Source organism: Chrysochloris asiatica, unplaced genomic scaffold, assembly GCF_000296735.1.
Source record: "Chrysochloris asiatica unplaced genomic scaffold, ChrAsi1.0 scaffold00056, whole genome shotgun sequence".
Lineage (NCBI taxonomy): Eukaryota > Metazoa > Chordata > Mammalia > Afrosoricida > Chrysochloridae > Chrysochloris > Chrysochloris asiatica.
Window position 1 is genome coordinate 11949196 of NW_006408574.1, and position 21478 is coordinate 11970673.

The following is a 21478-nucleotide window of genomic DNA, read 5'->3' on the forward strand; positions in this document are numbered from 1 at the left end:
AGGACTTAAAACATTTACTGTTGAACAACAAAGAGCACAGCCTTCGTTATGGGTTGCATCTCAATGTCAAGAAAACAAAAATCCTCACCGCTGGGCCAATAAACATTCTTAACAATGGAGACAATATTGAAGTTGTCAAAGACTTCATTCTTCTTGGATCAACTATCAACACTCAGCAGCAGCAGTCAAATCAAATGGTGTATTGCGTTAGGCAAATCTATTGCACAAGACCTTTTTAAAAGTGTTGAAGAGCAAGGATGTCAGCTTGAGGACTAAGGTGCGCCTGTCCCAAGCTATGGTATTTTCAATAAGCTCATATGCATGTGAAAGCTGGATTGTGAATAAGGAAGACCATAGAAGAATTGATGCTTTTGAGTTATGGTGTTGGAGGAGAATATTGAAAATGCCACGGGCTGCCTGTAGAACCAGTAGATGTGTATTCTCAGAAGTGCAGAGTGCTCCTTGGAGGCCAAGATGGCCAAACTTTGTTTCTCATACTTTGGACATATTGTCAGGAGAGACTAGTTGCTAGAGAAAGATATCATGTTTGGTAAGGTGGAGGGTCAGAGAAAAAGAGGAAGACCCCCAACGAGATGGATTGGCCAAGTGGCTGCATCATTGGACTCAAGTGTGGCAGCAGTAGTGAGGTTGGCCCAGGATCGGGCAGGGTTTTGTTCTGCTGTGCATAAGGTCGCTATGAGTTGGCACCAATTCGATGGCACCTAACAAAACAACATCTCTTTTGTACTTTTCCTCAATGTTTGGTAGACTTACTTGGTGAAGTCATTTATGGCTGAGAAGTGTTTTCATTGTTGGTTCCATTCCTTAAGGATCACAAGGCTATTTAGATTTTCTATTTCTTCTTGAAATAGAATTTCATTTCCTGGGAATTTGTTAATTCTTTCTAACTTCTCACATTATTTGTCATAAACGTGTTTGGTGATCTTGTCTTATACAGTCCTACAGTATCTATTTTGGTGTCCTTTTGACTCTTGAGTTTAGGGTTAGGTTTTGACTTCCTGATCAGTCTCACCAGAAGTTTGTCAGTTTCATTAGACTTTTGTCAAAGAACCAATTCTCAACTTTGATTCTCTTTATTTAGTATTGAAGGGACAGAGGAATAAGCAAATACGGGCAATGAGTTTTAATCTGCCGTGGAGATAGGATAGGGAATTTGGAGTTAAAGTCCATGCTTGTTTCTATTTCTGATTTGTGAGTACCAAAAAGTGAATGTGTTTATACTATCTTTTTATAAGTTGTCATGCTGTGTTTCTTCTTTAACTTTGAAGAGAATTAAACATAACGTATTTCAAAATATTTTGTTGTATGTTGTATTTAAATACCATGTACAGTTAACTCTGGAGTCCTGGTGTGGCGCTGTGGGTTAATGTGCCAGACTGCAAAGCTGTTTGAACTGCAAGGTCGGTGGTTCAAGCTCACCAGCTGCTCCTTGGAAACCCTATACAGGGTCGCTATGGGTCGGAATCGGCTCGATGACACTTCACAGCAATAGCAAAGTTAACTCTAGGGTAGTTAGATATTCATAAGAAGTTGAATGCGATAGCAAGAAGATAATTTGTTCTCTCCTTATTGAAACTATAATAATGCTTGTTTTGTTTTCAGTGTGATTTTTTAAATAAGGTTTTATTTATTTCTGGAGTCCTGGTGTGGCCCTGTAGGATAAGCACTGGACTGCTAACTGCAGATTGGCTGTTCAAACTCACCAGCCAGTCTTCAGAAACTTTATATATGGTGATGCTATGCATCAGAATTAACATAACAGCACTTAACAACAACAACACACTTAAGACCTGATGTGGCACTGTAGGAATGGCACTGGACTGCAAACTGCAAGGTTGGCAGTTCAAACCCACCAGCCGCTCTTGGAAACCCTATATAGGGTCGGTATGCATTAAAACAGATTCAACAACACTTGGCGTCATTGATTTTTAGCATTTTATCCATCCCTGTTTTTTCTCGAAACCTAAGTGATGTTCTTAGCAGTGAATATATCATTCTTATATAATACAAATTACAACTCAAAGCTCGCAGTGCGTCCCCCAGACTGGCCTCCTTGCCGCTGCTCTAACAAGCACACCTGCTCCGGCCTCAGACCCTTTGTACTTGGTGTTCCCGCTTTGGCTTGTAGAAATTTCTCTTGTTTCAGTTTTGTGCTCAGTTATCTCCTTAGAGATACTCTTGATCACCTTTTTAAATTCGTACATAGTAGACACAAGTTTACTTGAATTTCTTCTTAACTATGACTTTTCTTGACAGTGATATCACCGGACATGCATTTTCCTCTCTTATCCCATTTACATTCTTTTCGTATTGCTGCTGCCACAAATGACTGCAAAATGAGCAGCTTCAACAGTAGGTTCTTTTCCCGTTTTCGAAGTCAGGGTCTCATGGGTTTCACTGAGGGGAAATCAGAGTGTTGGCAGGGATGTGTTCCTTGCCTCTCCCAGGATCCACCCCACCACCACCACCACCACCACCCCCCCACCACACACACACATTTTTGACTTGTGGCCCCTTTCTTCATCTTCATCACCCTGAGCATTCTTCTGTAGCCATGTCTTCTCTGACTGACTCCCTTTTGCCTCCCTCTTTCACTCTTAAGGACCTTTGTGGTTTCACTGATGATCCATCCAACTCAACTTAATCACATCTTCATTAACTTACCACTGAATGAGACTATCTTCACAGGTACCAGGGATTAGGTCATTATTTTGCCGCACACATCGCTGGAATGTTAATGCCTTGATTTTTGACCACTGCTGCATGTCGTAAGTGCTCATCTGCTGACTAAAATGCTAGCAGTGTGAATCTACAAGCCGCTCCATAGTAGGAAGATGTAGCATTGCTACATAACAGTCACAATCTTGAAAATCCTACGGGGCAATTCTAGTCTGTCTTTATAGGATCTCTGTGAGTCAGAATTGGCTGAATGGCGATGGTTCTGCTTGATTGGCAAGTTTTTTGTTCATGTACTAGGCCCTGCTCTAAGTACTGGTTACAGTAGGCATTGTTGTTGTTAAGTGCCATTGAGTTGGTTCCGACCCATAGTGACCCTGGATAGGGTTTTCAAGGAGTGGCTGGTGAGCTTGAACTGCTAACCTTGCAGTTCAAACGGCTCTGCAGTCTGGCGCATTAACCCACAGTGCTAAGTAAATGCAATTGCTCATATTTTCACATCTTTGAAATCAGGATGTATCTTGCAGGAAATGAAGCACCAGCCGTCCCTCCCATGACACTCTCCACTCTTACATTGAGTTTGATCATGTGTTGCAGCAGCCATACAGAACTCACCGCCATGGGGTGTATTAGGAAAGTTAGCAGGTTACAGTACAGGATCAGAAACTGCTCAGAGAACACATATCACGTTCACAGGACACACCACTCTACCATGTGCCTCAGCATCTGAAGGCACTTAGCTCTGGCTCTGTGGGTCAGCAAACCTAGTGCCTCCACTTAAGTACCTGGAGGTACTCTGCTCTACAAGCAAGCTTCCTGCCCCAAGTCACTCAGCTCTACTTGTTTCATGGGCTAGGAAGTCCACTTCTCTGAGTTTTGCCTCTTGGTTCTGATGCTGTTGCTCCTCTGCCACTCCCCCAATGTGACAGTGTTGTCCCTGAATCAAGGAGCTTCAATGTGCAGGGAGCTCAGGATTCAAAGGACGCACTCCAGTCCTGGCTCTTCTTTGATGACAGTGAGATTTCACACTCCTACTAATGAAAGATGAGGCGTTCTACTCCCGTAAAGATTTACAGCCTCGGAAACCGTGTATAGGGTCACTATGGGTCGGAACCGACTCCACAGTACTCAGCCACCACCACTTCTGAAATGGCTCATTTTAAACCCATGCTAGAGTTTCAAGTTCTTAAGATTACAGTGAACTCAGCTGACTTAGGCCATCCTGTCAGTGTCTTTGCCTACCTTCTCTTACCCCCAGACCTAGCAGGGCAGAAACGTTGTTTGGTGGGTGTTACAGACTGTGGCTAGAAGAGACATTAGATGCTTCATGACAGCACAGATCTTAAATTTGCTATTGGGCTGACTGAAGTTGAGTTCTTCCAGAAAAAAATTTTACTTGCTTCTGCCAGCCACCTAAGAGTGAGTGCCATTGCACTTTCTACTAAATTCTCTGGCTGCGCTTTCTCAGGCCACTGTAGGACAACATTAAACTACACCGTAAGGTTTCCCAGACTAATCTTTACAGAAGGAAGATGGCAGCCTCTTCTGTTCACCTGCAGAGTGGGAGTGGCTGGTGGGTTTGAACCACTGACCTTGAAGTTAGTAGCCTAGGATTAACTGCCCCTTTCAGACCACTCATAGCCTGATTTCTGACCTCCAGGCCTTTATGATTCCTAGTTTGTGGTTTAGCTTTCCAGGAATGCTTTCTCCTTCTTCCTGCCCAATGTACAGCAGTTCAAACCCACCAGCTGCTCCTTGAAAACTCTACATAAAGTTGCTGTGAGTCAGAATTGATTCAGTGGCACATAACATTGACAATCACCCAGTGATAATATTGGAACCAATACGTTCATTCTCTGTTCAGCTGCAGGGCAGGGTCATTTACTTACCGTTCGCTGTAGGATTACCACTCCTTCCTTCTTAAATGCCTCAGATGATGCTTTTTCTTTCTTGAAATGACATCATGTTAGGGCTTAGTATCACTGACTTTCATTTGGTATGGCTTAGCTTTATCTGGGGGTGTGTTTTCAACTGGTCCCCCTCCCCTTCCCCATTTCAGGTCTGTAGTTCTTAAAATAATTTTTATAATTGTTAGCTAATTAGATTCAGTGAAATGTTTTTGTTTTGTTTTTCAATGTGGTGTTTTTTGAAAGGAGTGAATGGACAATTTATTTACATGTTTTCAGCTGAGGACATGTTTGTGGCTGGTGGTAACCTTTCAAATACAATGAAAACCAATTGAGGTAAAAAGATGATTTTTGTGTTTTGAAGCTGTCTAGTTCTGTGGTACTTGTCAAAGCAGTTAGAAGAACTCGGATGGCTTGTGTTTCCTGGCAGTAGACCAGCTGGGATAGTCAGATCAATTACAGGTATCTGCTTGGAAGCAGCAGAGAACTTGGTGAGGAGTCATGAGAAGTTATGAGGGGCTATGACCCTGGAAAGGGAAGAACCTAGGATTCACTTTTGTCATTGCTTTTACCCTGAGGAAGCTGCACATTCTAGATGCAGCACAAAACCTAGTGGAGAGAAACTTGAGACAAAAGACAGAAATCAACAGAAGTTTTGGCAGATATTAGGGAGACCTCTAGTATGGCTTTGTTTACCCCTCAGCAGTTCTGCTGGGCAAGGGGCTAAAACTGTAAGTAAAATGCGTAGTGGAATTTTCCACTTAGAAGGCAAACATTAGGTTTTGTAACCAGTGGTTGAATGGCTCCACAGACTATATAAGGGGATCTTCAAAAAGTTCACGGAAGATGAACATTATGGAAACACTATATGTGGATTTCAAAAATGGGGTTTTGCACCAAAATAAATTCATATTAACCTGGTATAACATGTCTGTCTGCTCTAGTTTGAGGCCTAAGGAGTAAGAAAGACAGCAGTTCTAAAAGAGTCCCTGCTGAAGCAACATGAATTGTTACAATTTAAGGAAAAACAAATATCAAATTTATTGTAAAGCTTATGTGGACATGGCCCCAAAGAAATTAGCGATTTGCGACTGGATAACTAGTTAATGGAGTCCTGGTGCGATGCTGTAGGATAAGCACTGGGTCAAAAGGTCAGCAGTTCAAACTCACCAGCTGCTTCTCAGAACCCCTTTACAGCATTGCTATGAGTCTGAACTGACTCGACAGCACTTAACATGTAGTTTAAAGGAATGAGATGGTATTGAAGGTGAGGCCCCCATCAGTTTGTAAGGAAATGATTTTATCCATGCCTTAATTGAAGGGAACCAATAATTAACAGCAGAAACAATAGCCAACACCATAGACATCTCAACTGACTCAGTTTTCTCCATTTTGGCTGAAAAATTAATGTAGAGCAAACTTTCTGCTTGATGGGTACCAAAACCGTTGCATCCAGATCAGCTGCATACAGGAACAGCGCTTTCATTGGAAATTTTAAACAAGTAGGATCAAGATCCTGAAGCATTTCTTGAAAACTCCTTCAGCTGTGCCTTTGTAGCATGAGAAGAGCCATTACATACATGAACAGCTGTGGCTGCCCACCTGTCAAACTTTCCTTACAAAGCCAGCAGTGGTTCGAGGTTTGTTGACTTATGTACCTTACATCAACAAAGCTCCAGAGTCAACTCCCAAGGGATTGGAAAGACATGACTGAAATGCTGTGGAAACTATACTGTTGTTGTTGTTAAGTACCATGGAGTTGGTTCCGACTCACAGTGACCCTGCACAGGGTTTCTGAGACTATAAATCTTAACAGGAGCAGAGCGCCTCATCTTTCTCCCACGGTTGGCAGCCCAGCTTGTAACCACTGTGCTACCAGAGCTAACTGTACTACAGGTATGCAAATTCAGGACGGTAGGAAACTAGTACAAATGTGATGGGGTTTCTTTAAAAATAAATTGCAAAAGGAGATGATAGGAGAATTTAAAACATAGGCAGGACTTTGCCATAGTGGTTAGGGAGGCAAGACAGGTAAGACTGAAGGACACTGAGGAGAATTGGGGAAGATGTAGCTCTTGGTTTGGGAAGGTGTAAGAAGTAGACTTTTGATCTAGGATGTTTGGAACCACTGTTGCAGGCACTGCGTCAGTCTTTCTAGTTGGGGGGTCTTCCTCTTTTGTGATAACCCTTTACCAAGGCACTGGGTGCCTTGGAGAATTCTTACATGATATTTGTATATGTAACTTTACCAGTACCAGCCTGAAGACAAAGCACAATCAAAGCAATGACTACCAAGAGGCGGTCGTTGTTAAACCCTTTATAGGGTTTCTGAGGAGTGGCTAGTGGATTTGAACTGCTGATCTTGCAGTACAGTACTTAGAAGTGGTCTAATCAAAGCAAAAGTGTGCCAGTTAAGAGCAGAGGTCATGACAAGAGTTTTTTGTGGTGTTCAGAGGTGTGCCTGACCCGAGCCATGGTGTTTTCCATCACTTCATATGCCAACAATGAATAAGGAAGACTGGACAAGAATCTCCAGCCAAAAAACATAGAAGCAAAGGTGGCAGGATTTCATCTCGTGTTCTCTTGAGGGACCAGTTCCTTGAGAAGGACAACATGCTCTGTAAAGTAGAGGATCTGTGAAAATATAAAAGGAAGATCCCTACCCCCCACCCTCAACGAGATGGATTGGCACAATGGCAGCAACAGTGGGCTCGAATAATAATTGTCGTTTGGCTTGTTGATTTTCTGGAAGGCCAAAGAATGATACCATCTGCTTCCTCTGAGGCTTTTGAGAAAGTTAACCAAAGGTTTAGTAAAAAAGCACCCAGGAAAGCTTCACCAGAGAGCCCTTCTCACCGAGACAAAACTCTCAATGGGAAACCATTAGGCACCCACATCACAGTCCCAGTTTGGCTTCCTGCAACTTCTTTTATGTTTCCCAATCTTAAAAAAATCCTTAAAGGGCACTCACTTTTCTTCAGTTGATAATGTGGACAAGATTGCACTGACAGGTGGTCACATTCCCGGAACCCTCAGTTCTTTAGGGATAGACTAAGTGGCTGGGATTGGCCCTTACAGATAGCTTGGCCTTGATGAAGCTTCTGTTCAGAAATGAAGTTTATACAGTGTAATTTTATCTTTTAATTCCAATTTTCCCATGAAAAGACCCTCTGGGATCTTGGTGGACAGTGGTGAAAAATCAGGGCAAAACAGGTAAACTAACCCTTACCAAAGCTGTAATGTAAGCCTAGTGAGACTGTCTTATGTGTAATTCTAACTTAGACATCCCTGGGATCCTTGAAAATTAGGATTCTCTAGTTGGAGTCAAAGGAGATACAGATGCATAATTTAATTTTTTTTTGAGGAGGGAAGACTTGCTGTTAATAGAGTGAAAGTTGACAGAACAGATCATCAGTTTCACACTCAACAAGCCACACACTTTGTTTCATCTCAGTAATTACAGTCCCCTCCATGTAACCACAGTTGTCCCATGGCCTCCCTCCTCTCTCCCATTCTTTCTCAAGTTTGTCCTTAGGTAAATATTGCCCTTTTGGTCTTAAATGGTTGAGCATTCCGTGGTGCGCATACCTTACTACTGTTGTTGATCCTCCTTATATTCCTGTCAACCTGTTAGCTGAAAATTGGACCTTCCAGATCTGAATGGTGGCTGAGAGCCATAGTCTTAGGTTCCACCAGTCTTTCTTTTCCTGACCAGTAATCCTGGTCTTTTGGTGTAATGTAATGTTTAAAAACAAACAAACAAAAAACCTAATTATCTTTTAGTTCTCAATTTGGATATTTGAGGTATTTGGCATGTGAGTATGTATATTACTGTGTATAAATGTTGTCGCTGTGTTCACTGTAAAAGCCTAGAAACAATAAACCTAGTTGCAATACGCTTTCCTAGTGCCCAAACTGTGGTTTTGAAACATCATTTCCCACTAATAGTAGCAAGGATGCCTTACGGAAGCGATTCCAGGCTGGGTGCAGAAAATGTACAAGTTGAAACTGTACCATCTTGCCATTTTGGAGGATAAGGAAACCCACACAGACTATTCTTGTAAGAAGCTCTTGTCAAAAGGATTTTTGAAACAACTGGACACTCCTCTTGGTCCAAGATGGGACAGTTTGGACAGCACGAAGGAAAATACCCACAGAGGATTAAAACATATCAAATAATATCCATGAGTTCATAGTAATGCAGAAACTCGTTTGGTTACCTATGGGAAGATGTTAGAGAAACTGCTGAAGAATATATCTAAACTGCCTCTGTTGTATGAATGGTACCATTGGGTAACCAAATCATTGATGAAATTAGATTTCTCTTTATAGAATTATTCCAACAAGTAAGTAAGAGGAATGATGGGATTGGAATATATCAGCATTTATGCCGTCCGTCTTCCAGAGAGTGAATACATCTAGACATTGAGCCAAGAAAGACAACTGAAGAACTCAGTGCTTTTTCATGGAAGTCAACCTAGGAAGTGGTCTTAACAGAATGCAAACTGGAATTTGATTATGTCCCTAGAGCAAGGGCTAGCAATTTCCCCCTCCCCTCACTGTGAAGGACCAACTAATAGATAATTTAGCAATTGGAGGCCAAATACTCTGTCAAATCTCCTTCAGTTATGCCTTTGTAGCATGAGAACAATCTTTACATGCATGAGCAGCTATGGCTGTGTTCCAATAAAACTTTACTTACAAAGCAAGCAGTGATTTGTTGCCTTCTACACCTAATGACAACAACAAAGCTCCAGATTCAACTCCTGATTTATTGAAAAGACAGATGACAGAAACACTGTGTAAACTCTACTGCAGGTATGCAGATTCAAGACCAGGAAACTAGTACACATGCAGGGCTTTCTTTAGCAAATAACTCACAAAAGGAAATTATATGTAGATAAGAGAATTTAAAACATAGGCAAAACTATCCCATATTTGTTAGGGAAGCAGACAGATGATACTGAAGGAAATTAAGGAAAATTGGATAAGATTTAGGTTTTGGTGAGGTGGGTGTAAAAAATATACTTTTGATACAGGATGAGTTAGAGACATTTCATAAGAACTTGTAAGAATTCTCCAAGGCACCCAACTAATGCCTTTTAAAGTTAAAGAGCATCAGAAAAGAGGAAGACCCCCAACAAGAAGGCCTGGCACAATGGCTGCAACAGTGGGCTCAAATAGACGCACAATTGTGAGGATGGAGTCAGACCAAGTGGTATTTGGTTCTGTTGTACATAGGGTTGCTATGAGTTACAGTTGACTTCATGCCACCTGACACACTGTAATCATAGGAAACTTTGAGGAAAAAGCATATGCAAACAATCATAAATTGAGTCTATGACAAAATAAGGCTTAATATTTGAAGTAGTTTCTTTAAAGTGAGCATCTTATTTTTGGCCCAGAAATGTACAAGATTTTTTAAAAGATAATTTAACACACACACACGATTTTTTTCCTTTTCATTTGAACTGATGGGGTTTCACTTTTCCTATTCTTTCAATTGTCCTAGTCTTCTTACCAGATCATCTACATAGCGAGATGATACTCAAGTTAGCTTCTCTTTGAAGGTTAACTGGAACTCCTGGAGTTTTCCTGCTATTGAAAACAAAAGCTCAGTGATTGGAATAACTAATCCCAATTAGTGAATTGACAAAGTTCAGTGCTTTCTCCAAACTGACTTCTAGTCGGTAGTTGCCTGTGGCTTCGATTTTACTGGCAGAAGCTAAGCATTCTTCCTTTCTTCCCCAGGGGTTCAGAAGGAACTTTAAATGACTGCAGGGTGATATTCACAGACGAAATCTTCAAGATTGAGAAGCCTGGAGCCCACCCGCTCTCATTTGCAGATGGAAAATTCCTAAGTATGAATTTTTTTTCTAGTCTAATAGAGATGTGCCACAAAACGGACATTTTCGCTGGTCACTAAATAACTTGGGACAATGTCCAAAATTGTAGACCCAACTGACTTATTTTCAATACGAAGGTTTTAATGCCATATCCATTTTGGGTAACGAGTTTTTCTCAAATGATAAAGTTTAGTTTTTAAAGAAATGTTTTTTCAGCTTGACATTTTATTGACATTGTTTTGCTGTTTGTCAAAAGTAGGGGAAAAAACATTTCAGTTATTTTGTGGTTACGCGAGGATAATTTTTGAAATAACGACTTAATTTTGTACAAATGGAACCTAAGAGTATTAGTGCTGATTGAACCTGGAATTTCTGGGAGATAATAAGTGGGGAATTATATCATTATTAAAGTGCTACAATGTAATGCTACCTTTTTCTTCCTGCTTGCTTACTATCTCATAGATTTCTAGACCTTTTTACTCATAGGTCAACAGTTGCTGCCTTTCCAAATAGATGTTCTTGTCAGTTATGGTCAAGTCAGTGTCAGTTCATGACAACTCCGGATGTGTGGAGAATCTCATTGTTTCTTAATTTTGAATTTTTTGTGGAGAGCATGTGCTAATGTTTGTTAAAAGACAGCTCAGAGTGCAAACCTATTTCTTGATCTGTTACTGATATATAAAACCTCCTCCTACCACGGTTGTACAAGAACAAGACAAGTCCTTTAACAGATCAGTAAATACTTTTCCAGGTTCCCAATCTAGGCAACTCTTAGTTTTTGAGACAACACAACTAATTATGATGGTAGTGGTGGTTGTGTCGGGTTGAGTTGATCTGACTCATAGCAACCCTGTATAGGGTTTCGAAGACAATAAATCTTTATGAGAACAGAAATCCTCATCTTTCTCCTGTGGAGCAGTTGGTGGATTTGAACTGCTGATCTTATGGTTAGCAGCCCAACACATAACCAACCGCATGGAGATTTAGATTTTTAAAGTCTAAGAAGCATGGTGGATCTGTAGGATATTGGACTGTGAGCCTGAAGGTCAGTAGTTCAAGCCCACTAGTTGCTCCACTGGAGAAAAATAAAGGTTTCTGCTTCTGCAAAGAGTCACAACCTCAGAAACCTTACACAGGATTGTTGTGAGTTAGGGACTGACTCAGTGTTACTCAGAAACAACCAGAAGTATAGATTTAGCCTTGTGGTCTTTAGTCGTTAGAGTTTTCGCTAGCATATTCCTGGGTCCTGTTCCTGAATTTCTGCCTCAGTAAGTCTAGGATGAAATGTCAGGCATTTCTTCTTCAAGTTCCACACTTGATTATTCCTTTGGTTCTCTTCATTTAAAAAGCCACTTGCTATTTACAGTGTTCTTGAAGGATTTACAGCTGTAAAAATGATCCCAAGACCAGGCTTGCTATCCCTTTATTCTCACTAGGGAAAAACGACCCTGAATGTAACCTGTGTGGCGGGGACCCAGACAAGAAATGCCGTTCTTGCTCCTGCCATATATGTGGTGGAAAACACGACCCCAGCATGCAGCTGCTGTGTGATGAGTGCAATTTGGCCTTTCATATTTACTGCCTGGATCCACCTCTGGATAAGATCCCAGAAGAGGACTACTGGTAAGATCGGTCCTACCAGGATTATCTTTTGATGGTATTATGTTAAGAATTGAATGGGAAAGATGTATTTCACCCATCAAAAGTAGATTTCTAAAAAGCATGATGTGTATTAAAATGCTCAGGATGCTATTGCCAGTGGTCACTTGGTGTTGGTATACTTGTTTCTTCCTGCACCAGCTTCTGAACAGGTCTCCAGCTCCTTGTCTGTTCTTCCCAAACTGAAGGCCCATTATGGTATTCCTTGGCTTTTGAAGCTCTGTGATGCCTTCCAGAACTTTGCATGATTCTATTAAGTCCTGTTCCTTTTCTCCTCGGCACTTTCACACTGGGCACATTTTTAAAGAAATACTTTCTTTCTTGTGTAACTAGCTTTAGGACCATGCTCATCCTTAAGCTTTTCATTTCATCATGACTTCCTCGGGGAAGCCTTTGCCCAGCTAGGTGAGCTGCCCCTGCTTGTTGGTGCAGTGGAAAGGTCACCAACTGCTGTATGGGGGAAAGATGTGGCTGTCTGCTTCAGTAAAGATTTACCACCTTGGAAACCTCTGGAGCTTATTGGGTTGCTAAGAGCTTGAATTGATTCAACAGCAGTGGGTTTGGTTTTATTCTGATAATATTAAGCATTTAATAATACATGCTAGGCAGCACTGGTGTGGCATGCTGTAGGATAAGTACTGCACCCAGAGGTTAGTTGAACCTCAGGGTCGGTGGTTCAAACTCAACCAGCCACTCCTTGGAAACCCTATACAGGGTTGCTTTGAGTTGGAACCGACTCAACGGCACTTAGCAACAAAAACAAGGCAGCACTGTAGGATAAGCACTGGACTGCTAACCACAAGGTTAGCAATTCAAACCCAGCAGCCACTCCTCATAAAACTGTATATAGGGTTACTATGAGTCAGAACTAACTCAGTGGTACTTAACCAATAGCAAGGCACAAACAAGTACGTACTTTAGATGCATTCTTTTCTTTAGTTCTCTGAGGCAGGTAAGTACTAGATCAATTATACTTGCTAAAGCCTATACTTCTATTGATTAAACGAGAATGGCAAAATAGGCCCACCAAGTTTTAATGACCTTTTGACTGCCATATTAAGGAGGGTGGGAATTTTGGTTTTACTTAGACAATATGAGCCATGTGCTATCACTGACGGCTTTTAAGTAAGAGGAATGATGAAACCGGAATAGTGATGCTACAAAGGGGTAGCTGATAATAGCACTGTGCACTTTGAAGACTACACTGTTCTTTGATCTCTCCTCAACCTACCCGGAAGGTTATGTTAGGTCAGAGAGAAAGACAGAACTTCTTTTCCTCCCCAACCAGCATAGTACCTAATCACACCCTGAACTTTCCACCCACCCCGTAACTGTGTTTTTCATGAAGTCTTGTTTTTCCTCCCTCTTGTTGCAAACCCTTCCACCTGCTCTCAGAGTTTTATATCTTATTGCCTCCTGTTGTAAATTCCTCTTTTATTGCCTTACTAGGTCTCTCAGGAGCATCCCTAGAACCTCTTGAGTTTCTTCATTCTTAAGCACAGTGCACACACACACCCTCTTTGATCCCGTTTCTCCCACCAGTGGCCTCTCCTGTTTCTCTGCTCCATTCTCATGGCAGAGCTTCCAGTCTTCCCTGCCTTCCATATTTCCCCAAAATCTGCTCACCAAGGGCCATGGGCACTTTCTGTGTTCCCACTTATTCACTTTTGACTGTACTGCTAAGTGCTTACAAACAAACTTTTTTATAGAATTGATGATATCACAGTATCCTGGCTTTCTTGTTACTTCGTGGACTTTTCCTTCTTAGTCCCTTTGTTTGCCTTCACATACCAAATTTCAAAATGCTGGAGTTCCCCAAGCACCTGGACCTACTTCTTTTCTTGATCTGTATTTGCTCCCTAGATGACCTTATTCAATTGTGAGTCTTTGAATACTAAGCCCATAGCTCCAAATGTGTCTTTGGCGCTCCTGAGCTTATTCTTATGTCCCTCTGTGTGTCTAAATGATGGATTCCGTAAGCATCATCCCTCCCAGCCGGCCTGTCTTTCAGGCTTCAGACGGTAGTACCATTATTTCATCTACTTGATCACGTAGGATAGCTAAACTTTGTTCATGGTTGCCTCCTTTGCCTCCTCACACGCTCTGCATCCAGTATGTCAGCTCTCCATCTCGTTCTCAACTCTGAACAGTCCAAATCATCTGTTACCTGAGCTGCTGTAAGATGCCTCACAAGTCTGTTTGTTTCCACATTGCCCACCAGCTCTCCTTTCTCCCATAGCTACTAGAATCATCTTCATAAGTCCTGAAACACAGCACTCGCCTCCTAGGAAACCCTGTCATTTATAGACTTTAGCAAGTAGAATATAGACTTAGCAAGCAGTACTTCGGCTCTATCGTAGACTCAATAGCACACACCCATGGGATCTTCTTATTGCACTTAGAACGGAATCTAAACCCTGACTGTTCATGTCCTGGCCCCTGCTACTTCTGTAACCAAATTACTTCATCACTCTTCTACTTACTTGAACCCTGGTTGTTTACATTGGTTTGTTAACCTCAGTGTTGGCAGTTCAGACTCACCGTTTGCTCTTTGGGAGAAAGATGAGGCTTTTTGCTCTGTACTCCACTTTTTACTTCACTGCTCAATGCTTACTCCCCTTGAAATTCCCTATACACAGTTCATGGATAAGAGGGTTTTTTTGTTTTTTATTGCTTGTTCTTTTAAAGAGGATACCATTTCCCACCGCTTATAACATAATGTGGCACTGTGGGTTAATGCTGTGGACTGCAAAGTTGGTTTGAACCGCAGACTCACCAGCTATTCCTCAGAAACCCTATATACAGTGTCACTATGGGTTAGAACTGACTCAGCGGCACTTAACAACAACAATAACAACATGACATAACCATGATGATGTATTTCCCTCGTGGTACTTAACTTCTTTCCGAAATCCATATGTACTCGTTTTCCTTAATTCAGTTTAAGACCATATTGATCACAAGCTTTTATACCCAGCACCAGAATAGTATTCAGCACACAATAGGTTCTGAACTAACCTGTTTGAAGGGGGTTGAGTGTCTGGGATGACTTCGGGGTGGTGATGTAATCAGAAGACTGTCTGACATCACCCTCTGGGGTACCTCTGCTGCATCTCACACATCTTCACTGCCCCTGTGCACCCTTGACCTGAAACCGACTTTCCTGCTTCACTGTATCATGTTGTCTGCATATTCAAATTCTGAACTCATTTTCTCATCAGAATACCTGTATTAATCACAAGATGGTTGATAAAATTATAGTTAAAAAGGTTGGCTTAATTGGTCAAATATAATCTTTCTTAGAACAGATTATATTTTGGAAGTCTTCCTGATTTCCCAAGAAGAAGGGATTTTAATTTTCTAGTATTTAGTGCCTTCTTATAATTTTGCTGTAAATTTATTTATGTCTTATACCTTATCTCCCCAACTCATTTTCTTCAGGTAGGAACTGAAATTTATCTTTTTGTCTTATCTATTTTCTATGTGGTTTTGTCTCCTACAGTTGTAAGCACGATACTCATCATTAAAACCTCAAACCCGTTGCCGTTGAGTTGATTCCAACTCATATCAACCCTATAATTTCGTAATTGTTGTTAAGTGCCGTTATAACCCTATAACGACTCTGTATAGGGTTTCCAAAGAGCAGCTTGGTGGGTTTGAACTGCTGCCCTTGCTTGTCCCACAGTGCCACATCAGGACAGTTGACTGGTATGCATAGATGCCATCCTCTGTGCTGTACAGACCACATGGAATTAAGAAATGGAAGGCACAGACCCAGAATTCAAGGCCAGAGTGAGGCATGATCAGACCATCCTGAGCATGGCCCCAAAATTTCCCTTTGTTGGTCACACAAGAGCAGCCTGCCTCTTTCTATAGATAACAGTTTTACCTTACAGTGTTAGGAATGATTTCAAGCAGGTCATAGCAACAGGCAAGTTAGAGTAGAGTTCTCTGACTGCAAATATACTAAGGACAAATACGTATAGTACATTAAAACTGAGCTAGAGATAAGGTTAATCACATTTTTAAATCTGTATACGTGTTATACTGTATACGTCTCCTACTTTGGACATATTGTCCGGAGGAAACAGTCGCTGGAGAAGGATGTCATGCTGGGTAAGGTGGAGGGTCAGAGAAAAAGAGGAAGACCCCTAATGAGATGGATTGGCCAGGTGGCATCATTGATGGACTCAAGTGTGCCAGGGGTAGTGAGGTTGGCCCAGGATCGGACATTGTTTCGTTCTGCTGTGCATGGGCTCGCTATGAGTCGGTTCCGACTCGATGGCACCTGACAGCAACAACATACATGTTATAATAGACTGTACATTTTAAATCGTGAGAATTCTAATGACAAGTTCAGATGGGGAGATGTAGCCATTGTACCTGAGTTCAGCGTTGAGTCTAGAAGCATCTGCTTTTGCTAGCCGTAACAGTGAAATCTTCAAATGAATAATGTTTATTCTCCAGATCAGTGATAAAATCAGAATTCATGGTGTCTGACAGCTTCATCTGGCTTTTGAATTGAATGTGAGGATTTATGATACTCTGGCAGCCTAACCGTGTCACTATTTTGAAAAGTTTAACTTGTAATGCCAGCTGAAGCTCTGTAATATAGGCACAGGCAGGCAGTCCCCAGGTTACAAACATCTGACTCACACCAATTCTCAGTTAGTCTTACTTTCCCTTTACTATGATGCAAATTTGCCCTCAATCTGAATTTGAAAGATTGAATAATATAGTTAATTGTTATCACTGATACTTGTATAAATAGTTGGGTTTCCATGTTATTCACATTTTATGGGTATTAATGGAGTCCTGCTGTGGCGCTGGGGGTTAAGGAACTGGACTGCCTATATTAAACAGTGAATCTAAAGGTAATCTATCCTGGCAAGACATACTCTGTTACTGGCTCTGATATGTGCCTTTTTTTTTTTTTTTTTTTAAGGTACTGCCCTTCCTGTAAAACTGATTCCAGTGAAGTTGTGAAGGCTGGCGAGAGACTTAAGATGAGCAAAAGGAAAGCAAAGATGCCATCTGCTAGTACTGAAAGCCGGAGAGACTGGGGCAGGGTAGGGGAAATTCTCCTTCTTTGTAGCAAATTAGAATGTTCCATTGCGATAGCAGTTCATGGTGTAAAAGAGTAAACAGTGTAGTTCATGTTCATCAGCACTACTACATATGTAAATAGTTGGGTTTCTATTTGGTTGACATTTTGTGAGTCTGAGGGCTTTCTTTCAAGTAGAAACCTGACTGGTTTCCTGCCTTGTTTTGTGACTTTCAGGGAATGGCCTGTGTTGGTCGGACTAGAGAATGTACCATCGTCCCCTCCAATCACTATGGACCCATTCCGGGCATTCCTGTGGGCTCAACTTGGAGATTTAGAGTTCAGGTATGTTTTTAAATTGGGTTCGTTGGTAGGGGAAGTTGAATAAAAATGCATTACTATCTATGGATGATAAATGGACTAATCTAGCTAGTGGTGCTGGCCATTAATAGAGGCGCTTATGCCACGGAGTTAGACATCAGTCTGCCTTTGCATGCTTTTGGTTCACTGGTCTAGTGCAGTTAAACTAGCTAACATTATGATTAAGCATTTTTCTTGCCAACAACTCAATATTTGAAATACTACATTTTTTCTTTGAGTCTTGGAAGTAGTACTCATTTAATGTCATTGAATCCTAATAATGTGTTTTCTATGGCTGAAAGCAGAGAATACTGGAAAGATGTTTACATGTGCTCTGTTGACTGTGCAAAGGCATTTGACTATGTAGGTCATAACGAATTATGGATGCCATTGCAAAGAATAGGAATTTCAGAGCACTTAATTGTGCTTGTGAGAAACCTACACATAAGCCAAGAGGCAGTCATTCAAATAGAACAAAGGGATACAGTGCAGTTAAAATCAGGAAAGGTGTGTGTCAGAGTTGTATCCTCTCACCATATTCATTCAGTCTGTATGCTGAGCAAAGTATCTGATAAGCTGGATTATGTGAAGAAGAACATGGCATCTGGACTGAGAACTTGTTAACAACCTGTGACATGAAGATGACACAACCTTGCCTACTGTCAGCAAAGAGGACTTACACCGTTTACTGATGCACATCACAAACTGTAGCCTACAGTATGGATTAAACATAACAAAACTGCTTCTCTGAAACGTCTACCAAATGTGTACCACACTACCACATTACTATTATTACAAGGAACCAGGATGGAGAGATACAGTAATTTTGTGTTTGTTCTTACAAAAACTATTTAGGGAAGCCTAGAGTTTGGCACGGTTCTGTTTTATATAGTGTCGCTATGAGATGGTACCGACTCGATGTCATCTAACAAGAATTTGGCAAAACAAATCAATATATTAATAGAAGTCTTGGACTTGATACATTAAGCAGTTGAGAATTCTAAGCAGAATAGTTCTTAAAAGAATGATTTTGTTTGTGATGAATAGAATGGATTTGAAGGAGCACAGCTGGAGGCAGTGAAGCAGGGTTTGTGGTAAGCAGCCATATCTCACATTAAGAATGTAGCAATGAAGGTAGAAACTGCTGGATCTCAGAGACTGAAAAGGTAGAATCTGCAGCGCTTGTCATCTATAGATTTGGGGGAACAAGTGTAGGATGACTGCAGGGTTTCTGGCTTGGCCAGCTGGGCAGGAAATAGAGGGGAGAAGAGATCTGGAGTACTGATAATATATTCTGTTTTATCAAGTTGAGTGGAAGTATGAAGAGACATACTATGAGGCTTCTTTCATTGTTATTAGAAGCTCAGAATTCTGGGCAGGAACAGTTTTAGAAATCACCAGCTCACTTATTTTCTAGTGCTGCTATGAAGAGAAATCCAATGTCTCACAGTTTAAGGGAGCAGAGATCTGAATGCAGGGTGTCAACTCTCCAGGAAGACTTTCTCTTTATCTGCTCTGGGGGAAGGTCTTTGTTCCCTGGTGATGGTCATGTGGGCTGGTATCTATCTTGCCCCAGTGGTGCTTCCTTGTTGAATCTGCTTTTATATCCCAAAAAGAGAGGGTCTAATCCTGCCTCATTAGCATAACAAAGAAAACCCACTCCCAGAGGGGATTATAACCTCAGGTATAGGGGTTAGGCTTTACAGCACATGTTTTGGGGGGAACAGTTTAAGCCATAACATTATCTAAGTGGGGATATACCTTGGGAGAACTTAGTGAAAGTGAACGACAGTTCTCTGGGTGAGCTCCAGGTCTTGGTTGGGGAACTTTAGGATCCAGTGCTTGCACTTTGGAAATATCATTTAGCTGCCTGTTGAGCAGTGCCAGTGAGACTCTTTTGCTTGTTTTTTAGGTGAGCGAAGCTGGTGTCCATAGGCCCCATGTTGGTGGAATTCATGGTCGAAGTAATGATGGGGCTTATTCTCTCGTCCTAGCTGGTGGATTTGCAGATGAAGTAGTAAGTCATCATACAGCCTGGGTCTTTAAAACATGTCTTGGTCACTTGGGAAAATAGAGGAGCTTTGTCTAAGGATACATCAAAATCTGTCTCTTTGTTGAAGCAGTTACTTCTTCAAGTTAGAAAGTACATCTTTAATAGTCTTTAATTGTTATATGTACTGGTTTGATGTAGGTATTTGGTAACTAATTTTTACAACAAAAATACATTTTCTAGGAAGATTTTTTTCATCAAACTTAAAAAGTTTGAAATAATTACAGTCACATGTAGCTCTAAGAATTAATTAATACAGAAAAATCCATGTACTCTTTACCCAATTTGCTCCAATGGTAACATCTTGTAAAGCCGCAGTACAAAACCACACCCACCAGGATGGTGAAATTGATACCGTCGTCAGGAGTCTGTACGTTTCCATCGCCACAAGGACCCCTCGTCTTATACTTTAGGTGTCCGAATTGACTGTGGCAGTGGGCTTGGTTTGTGTTTTTGACACCCACTCTCACCTTAACCCTGGCAACCATTGATTTTTTCTCAATTTCTACAATTTTGTCATTTCAAAAACTTTCTAAGCGTGGCACTCCCATTTGACATTCCCAGTAACAATGTATGAATGATCCAGTTTCTCCACATCCTTACCAGCAAATGGTGTTACTATTTGTTATTGTAGCCATTCTCGGAGGTGTGTAGTGAGATCTCATTGTGTTTGGTGCAGGCCCCTGATGGCTGATGAAAAGGAACCCCAGTGACACCGTAGTTACCCTTAGGGGCTAACAGGTGCGGGAACCAAACCTACCTGCCCCTGTAAGGGAGAAGGATATGACAATTAAAGATTACTGCCTAGAAAATCCTAGGAGAGTCTTCTGGTCTGTCCTACAGTTGATATTGGCTTGATCACAATGGGTTTTTGTTTTGTTTTTAATGGCCATTGATGTTAGTCATCATTCTTTGCTTATTTTCCATTTGTATGCAAGATCATTGTATACAAGAGAGTGAACTTTGCCGGAGCATTCCTGTATGTTGAATGCAGACCATGTCCCCAAGGTAACTGAGGGTGGTGACTTAAATCACACTCTCTAGTAACTTGAGGACATTAATTCAACACTAATTCTTGTTGTTGTTGTTAGTTGCCATTGAGGATGCACAGGAGAACAAAACACTGCCCAGCCCTGGGCCACCCTCAGTATTGTTGCCACGCTTAAGTCCATCGATGCTGCCACTTGGCCAATCCATCTCGTTGGGGGTCTTCCTCTTTTTCTCTGACCTTCCACCTTAACAAACATGATATCCTTCTCCAGTGACTGGTCCCTCCTGACAATATGGCCGAAGTATGAGAGAAGAAGTTTGGCCATCCTGATCTCCAAGGAGCACTCTGGCTGCACTTCTTCCAAAACAGATCTATGGGTTCTTTTGGCAGCCCATGGCACTTTCAATATTCTCCTCCAGCACCATAACTCAAATGCATCAATTCTTCTACAGTCTTCCTTATTCACTGTCCAACTTTCGCATGCATATGATGTGATTGAAAATACCATGGCTTAGGTCAGGCGCACCTTAGCACCCAAACTGACATACAAGCTCTTCAACATTTTAAAAAAGGTCTTGTGCAGCAGATTTACCCAATGCAATACGTCATTTGATTTCTCGACTGCTGCTTCCATGAGTATTGATAGTTGATCCAAGAAGAGTGAAGTCCTTGACAACTTAATCTTTTCTCCGTTGGTAAGAATGTTGTTTATTGGTCTAGTGGTGAGGATTTCTGTTTTCTTGACATTGAGATGTAATCCATTCCGAAGGCTGTGCTCTTTGATCTTCATCAGTAAATATTTTAAGTCCTCTTCACGTTCAGCAAGCAGGGTTGTATCATCTGCATATCGCAGGTCTTCCTCCAATCCTGATGCCATGTTTTTCTTCATAGAACCCAGCTTCTCAGATTATTTGCTCAGCATAA

The 21478-nt window shown here is 41.3% G+C and overlaps 1 protein-coding gene across 1 annotated transcript in view; it reads left to right on the top strand.

The window, feature by feature from the left end:
* UHRF2 (ubiquitin-like with PHD and ring finger domains 2, E3 ubiquitin protein ligase) overlaps nucleotides 1-21478 on the top strand; it is a 100932-nt gene that overhangs the window by 53045 nt on the left and 26409 nt on the right. The window contains exons 5-9 of the mRNA XM_006863762.1: nucleotides 10356-10465; nucleotides 11887-12073; nucleotides 17055-17178; nucleotides 17391-17498; nucleotides 19426-19530. Coding sequence (XP_006863824.1) covers nucleotides 10356-10465; nucleotides 11887-12073; nucleotides 17055-17178; nucleotides 17391-17498; nucleotides 19426-19530 — 634 coding nt within the window. The remainder of the gene's footprint in view (nucleotides 1-10355; nucleotides 10466-11886; nucleotides 12074-17054; nucleotides 17179-17390; nucleotides 17499-19425; nucleotides 19531-21478) is intronic.